A 6,707-nucleotide genomic window follows, 5' to 3' on the forward strand; every position below is an offset into this window, starting at 1 on the left:
GATCTCAGGTTAAATTCAATGTATGGCTACTGTGTTATAGGTTCATTTTAATTTAATCTAATGTATGTTTGTATGCTGCAACTGGATGCTTGAATTTCCCTCGGGATAAATAAAGAATCTATCTATCTATCTTTTCAAGCATGTTATAGCCTCCAAAAATTGTAATAATTCCTCCAAAAATGAGATCCTTTTGGCAGAAAAATTATAACAATTCCCTGCATCGTAATAGGGCTTCTCTGCAGTCGCTGCTCGGCCCTAAAAATGTCATAAAAAAATGAATCCACCTCTGTGAGACTAAAACAAGACAGAAATGAAGATTTTATACTGTGACTGACTGACAGAGCTGTTTACTTTCAGATGTTGTCTTGTGTTTTTTATGGTCAGTCGGGCCCGGTGGAGATGACCGGGATAAGAGAGAGTTGAGTCATGGCTGCAGGAGGGGAGACGGAGATGCTCTGCAGACAATGTCTTGCTCCTTTCTTTCTCTCAGTCTCCTAAATGCATTTTGTCTCCTCCTCCGGGCCACTCGCAACCTAATGTTTGGTTATGGGAACACTGTGCTCTGCTGTAATGAGATTTTCACTTTTGGTCCAAGGTGCACTCACAGAAATGTCCTCCTCTTCAGAGCACTGTGTTAGTAGCAGGATATGTCATCCTTTGCTGTATTTAACGTAATAAGGATGAGCATGGACACTCGGTTTTGACAGAATCACTGTTTTTATGCTCCAGTGGATGCTAAAAAAACCAGTTTAATGCTCCCCTAACCTTTTGCAACTGCTCAAACTTTCACCACTGATGGTGACGAGGAGTGTTTCTGACAGAGTCTAGATGATGCGGCTGTAACCTTTACGACTGTCCAGAACGTGTGTTTTCTCACAGATGCATGCTGATGTGCTGCCTTTTTCCAAGCTTGCCTATTTATCCATTAGTCACCACCGCAGCACTGCAGCCACTGCCAAGACTTCTTCTGGCTTCACAAGCTTCTATTTCAGCAGTTTGGTTTGTTTTTGCTTTGAAATCCGAAGCCGGTTTGGAAAATCTGCAGTTCAGGGGGGAGGAGGGTGGGGAAAAGAAAAGGTCAGATGCATTAAAAGTTGTGCTGCTGAGCTTTCCCAACAGGCCCAGTAGATATTACTGAGGTCACGTGTGGAGATGCTTGCTATGTTTGCTCTCTTCCACCTCCCTTGGAGCTTAATATAGGTTTTATGACTCTGCTTTTGTCCGAGAAATCAGATTATGTGTCGCCTTTGGCCCGTCTGTGCTTCCAACTGAGCCATGGCAGGCAGCAGGGATGTGAAAGGGATGGTAAAGACCATTGATCATAAAATGACAAGTGATTATGTACAGGTTCAGAGTCAGTTCCTTCTCAGGGTTTCACGTCTTGAGATTATCATGATATCTCTGTGATATTTTTCATTCGTACTTGTGTTTCTAACAATTTTCCCTCTGTGTCCCGACCCTCAGACGTACATCGGTTCCATCCTGGCGGCGGTGAACCCTTACCAGACACTGCCCGGCCTGTACGACCGACCAGCCGTGGAGATGTACAGCCGACACCACCTTGGCGAGATCTCCCCGCACATCTTCGCGGTCGCCAACGAGTGCTACCGCTCGCTGTGGAAGAGGCTGCAGAACCAGTGTGTCCTGATCAGGTTGGTGATATTGAACGGGCCCTCCTGTTTTGTGGTTGTCTTTGAATCTCCAGACTCAAGTTTAATCAAACTCATGCAAACTTTAAAACTGCATTAACACATTTTTGGCCACTAGGAGGCAGAAAACCTCAAAGACTAAAGTAAAATTTTGCCAGAAGTTTCTTCGTCCTGATAGTTTCCCAGCTTTTGCTGACTTACCAACAGCAAATGCCCAGTCAGGATATCAGCACCTTTCTTGTCAGAGGTTATATTGAGAGCTTTAATTGTCCGTTTACATAAACTGCTGCGGTCTTAAACTCATTTAATCGCTCTCCCTTCAGTGTGCCAAACACTTTGATCAAGTCCCCTGGGCAGTTTGGCTGAAGCTCTGAGGATCTGAGCGCTACATGCCACGACACACACACACACACACACACTGTTTCTATCTCCATCCTCTGTTCGCCGCTTTCCTTCCTCACATCCTTCCTCTTTGATTTTAGCTGGACAACTTTCACATCCTCTGTCGCTCTATTGTTCTATCAGACAGACAGAGACGTTCTCTTCCCGCCTGACTTCAAAACAAAGATATTTTTACACTTAAGATATGATAATATTTGGCCCCCGATTTAGCAAAGAGCGGATGCGGGGGACATCACAGTGTTTGACTCTGTGGGAACTGTTATGTTTGTGGTCATCGAAGTATCCTGAATAGCTGGCGAATGCATTTTATTCATTCCTGGGGCGACATGGGGTAAAGAGAATTATGTAAGAACTAACTAAATAAAATAACTCACTTTCAATTTAAAATTGGCAAATGTCACTGACTGGGCTCAGAAGACATATTCTTTAATGCAAATCAGTCATGTGTTGCTAATACCTCATCAGTATCACTGCTGATTGTTCAAAGATCAGTGCAATATCATTTCCAGCATTAGGACATAGAGTATTATTGCATTGCTGCCCCAGATCAAATTGTTCTGTCCAAATTTGTCGGACTCATCAGCCTGAACCACAAAGTGTCCCAACTGCAGATACCAAAGATTAGCCATGTCTACCCAAATTATTTCACTTTCTACAAGAAGCGTATTAAAAAGTCTTGTATCTTTGGTAGACATTTAAGCTGGAATAAGATGCAAACAACCAGCTTGAGAGGTGTGGGCGGGGAGGGTGGGTTTGTGAGTCGCAGCACGCTGCTTCAGGCGCAAGTGTTGCAGTTTTCTGACAATTAGCTGGCATTGGTTTATAGCCCTGTTTGGCCCCGTTTCATTGGCACTGCTGGTAATGAGACACAGATGTCCCCTTTTAAATGTAAGCCGGTTTGAGTTTGTGAAGAAAGCAGAAAGTGAAGGGTGGCTTGGTTTAATTGTTAATGTTAACAACATGAGACATGAGAATTCTTAGTGCATGTCCATAATTATAAGTATGAACATAAGTATAAGTATCGACTGATTAACTTCAGTCCACCAGACATTCGCTTAGGAAGATGGTAGACGACCCAGAACATCCCTGTATCAGTCACAGATAACTGTCGGCTTTCTGCAGTAACCTGTTAAAGGTTAAATATACTGTATATGAGATTTAAAACAATAATATAGCAGCAAACAAGTGGAGTCATGGTGTTCTGAGCGGCGAATCACATCACACTCCTTCTTCATGTGTTGCTATTGCCACCTATACAAGGCAGGTCCCCGCCGGTTCCCACAGAGTTTTTATCATCTACATCAGTGAATTAAGGATTTAGCTCCATCGAACCACAGTTGGTGTTTGTTGGAAAAGTGGTGATGACTGTTCTGTAAAAATGCAAATGATTTAAATAACAGTAACCACCTTAATACATTTAAAGACATTATTTTATCTCTGCCATTAACATGGTTTCTTATGTCCTTTAGTGTAATCACTTTAAAGGCAATTTTGGTGTCTAAGATTTGACCTGAATACACCAACTGAATAGAATAACTCCCATGTATTGCTATGTGCAGCGCTGTGTGTGCAGACATACCTCACACAGTTGTCTCCTGCTCTGAGTTGCCTTCGCCCTTCTGTTCAGGGCACAAAAACTCCTTTGTCTTGGCAGGATGTTGGTCAGTGGGAAGAATATGCACCTCGGCGCACACAGCGAGGCGTAAACACAAACATGTCATATTGTCAGTGGAGGAGGCCCCGAGCCGCACAATGCTGCCATTCTGTCCGCAGAGACGTATCACTGCCATAGATCTGCTTTGTGTTTGTTCTTATCCCACTGATTCCTGGTACTTTTCCTGCTGCAGCAAGCACATTGCCCCTTGAGGGTTCAGCAGTCTCGTCTCCTTGCTTTTCAGAAAGGTGATTTTGCATTTCCTCCTGTGTATTTTTTCAAACCGCGCTACAGACGTTTTCCACCAGTTCCGAGCGCCTGGAGTTTATGAAAACACTTAATTCACCGCAGAATCTGTGACTTCAAAAGAAAGATAAACTTTGTAGTTTTTCCATGGAGGCAGCAGCACATGAAGCCATGCAGGCCAGAGAGGACAAACCACAGACCACAGTCGTGACCTTTAACTGTTGTCTCAGCTAAAACACAACCTGGTGGTTTACTGTCTGTTAGAACAGAGTAAATGACACACTGAGCCTCCCAAGACACACACTGCAAGGCTTGATTATCCTCTTCTAATTTAGAGTATTTGCATCATTTCGAGGTTGAACATTGAATCTTTCGACTGTATTGTGAAAGTGAAACCGGGCAGTCGAGGCTGTGGGTCGTGGTCTTATTTTTTAGCTGCTTATAAAGCTGTACAAAGGGAAACAAAGGTTTTTATTTTGATAAAGTAGAGCCAGTGCTTAAAAATGCAAAAACAAGATTACAAAAAAGAAGATTAATCCAAAAGGGTTTGAAAAAGACACAATTTCAAAGCTTTTGAGTATTTTTGCACATTAGTCAGCACAAGTTCTTGCAGGTTTTTCTTTTTTAAGGATTTTCTTTTTTGTAGAAAAATACATCATGGATGCATATGCAAGGAGCTAAAAGCCTAAAACACGAATGTATAACCTCTGCATGGTGAATAAACTGTACCTTCATCAAGATTAACGATATATTTCACCCAGTTATGTGTCAGCAAAAGGTGGAGCAGACCCCCACAAAATTGTTTTTTTTAAATGAGTAATGAACTTAAGTATCACTGTTCGGCTTTTCTTTGACTTCTTTGACTTCTGTTGACTCCAAACCAGTGAGAGTGCCACTTTTAAACCTTGGTTTTACTTGTTGCTAGCGTTTTACTACCTCTGACTTGTTTAATTAGCTGTTAATTGTTGCCCTCAAGCAAGGCTTTAAACTGGCAGCTTCCCCAGTGGAGCTGCAGCTGAGTGAATGTGAAGCAGGGTGAGGCTGCTCTGCAGACATTTCCTGATAAAAGCTTATTTAAAAAAAAATCATTTGATTAATTTGATACTTGGGCCAGAGGGCGATTCAGCCTCAGACTCTATTTATCTGCAGAGGGAACATAAAGTAGTTGTCGAAGTTTCCTAATAGCTTAATACTTTTTGTGTTGGATCTGTGAGTTTCATTGATTATCTCAAACGTGGTGTTAAAGCGAAGTGAAGTGCTGGAGCTCCCTCTGGTCTGCTGCTGTGGGTGATGGATGTGGGAGGCTGTGAATAATTGCAGGGTGGAGCAGTGACACTCCATATTTTTGCTGCCAAGTGTTTCTCCTGAGGGCCCGACTGTGTGTGGGCTGAGTGGACGTCAGGATGGAGACTGAACCCTGAACCCTGGAGGCCTTGTTTGGAACCCTGACCAGACAAAAGTCAATTATTAAATAATACGACCACTTTATGGATCATTCTTACCCCAATTATCCTCAATCTACTGATAGAAGTTTAACATCACTGACTACAGGGTTGTCAGTTTTTGTTTTTTATTGATTCTGAATGAAAAATATGCAGCTTTTTTAAAAGAAGCAGCTCCCTTAAAACCAAGTTTTACCTGGATTGTGTGCCCCTGTGCAGCCGAAGTTGTTTTGTTGTTTGCTGCAAGACAAACCTCTTAACCACAGTTACAGTACACAACGTCCTCTTGCAACAATAGCAGTCTAGAAATTGGAAAGTGAAGAGAACAAATCATTTTCCACAACACTTTCCAGTTTTTCTTGACTCTACAGGACAGCACTTGCTTACAAACAGTCATAAAAGCTGCAGTTTCAGGCAAATTCCTACATTAATTTCAGTCAACATCAGTAACAGTTCAAATCAACTAGAATTTATTTTATTGTATTTTATTGTTCTAGAAAGTTAGTAGAAAGTGTCCATTGCACATACAATTACCACTGTGCATCAACCACAGCAACAAGAAAGTTGATGCATGTAGATATGAGAATAGTAAAATGTCCAGGACAAAACAGATTATTTCCAGGATAGCTCCCTCTCTTCATTCACTCTTTAGGTCACTCGACCATCACTACTATCTCTCTCTTTCTCACTGAATTGTGTGCTTACAAACAGCAACCTACAAATCCTGCTCATTTAATCCAGTGAATCATTTTAATCAAATTGAGGATTTTTGGTTAGTTTAGGGTGATGACAATGAAAATATGACATATCAGACATTGGAAGTGTTGTTTGAAAACTTCAATAGAAGCTTCAAATGTAAAATAACAACACTAACACTTACAGTTACAGTTGCTCAAAGTTACAGCCCTAAAATGCTCTCAACTCAAAGATTCACTTGAAGCCTGCAAAAGGTAAAATGTCAAATGTGTCCTGCTCTACTGTAACTGGACTCCCCCAAAATGAAGTTATAGTTTCTGTAAATGACGTGAGCAGGCAACAAGTATTAACATGTATTTTCACTCATTTCCATCTCTGTGGTAGAAGTGAAATACAATATGTTGAAGCGAGAGTGAAGCTGACATGTGCAAACTAACTCTTGTGCTAGAAAGTCGACAAATATTTTTTACAGCCAGGTTTCAAGCTCGTAAAGTTTGTGTGTTTGATACCTAAAGTTAGATTTCGGGTGGAGGATCACTTAAACACTGAGTCAAAGTCCTGCCCAGCTGCCACAGTACGTGGTCTGGTTCACAATGATCTCTGACACACACACACACA

At 41.7% G+C, this 6,707-nt stretch overlaps 1 protein-coding gene across 1 annotated transcript in view; it reads left to right on the forward strand.

Annotated features, from left to right (window-relative positions):
• Nucleotides 1-6,707, forward strand: part of myo10 (myosin X) — an 85,613-nt gene that overhangs the window by 29,373 nt on the left and 49,533 nt on the right. The window contains exon 3 of the mRNA XM_035670935.1: nt 1,465-1,652. Within this exon, the coding sequence (XP_035526828.1) occupies nt 1,465-1,652 (188 nt within the window). The remainder of the gene's footprint in view (nt 1-1,464; nt 1,653-6,707) is intronic.

Source organism: Morone saxatilis, unplaced genomic scaffold, assembly GCF_004916995.1.
Source record: "Morone saxatilis isolate NCDOM2014 unplaced genomic scaffold, NCSU_SB_2.0 Contig23, whole genome shotgun sequence".
Lineage (NCBI taxonomy): Eukaryota > Metazoa > Chordata > Actinopteri > Moronidae > Morone > Morone saxatilis.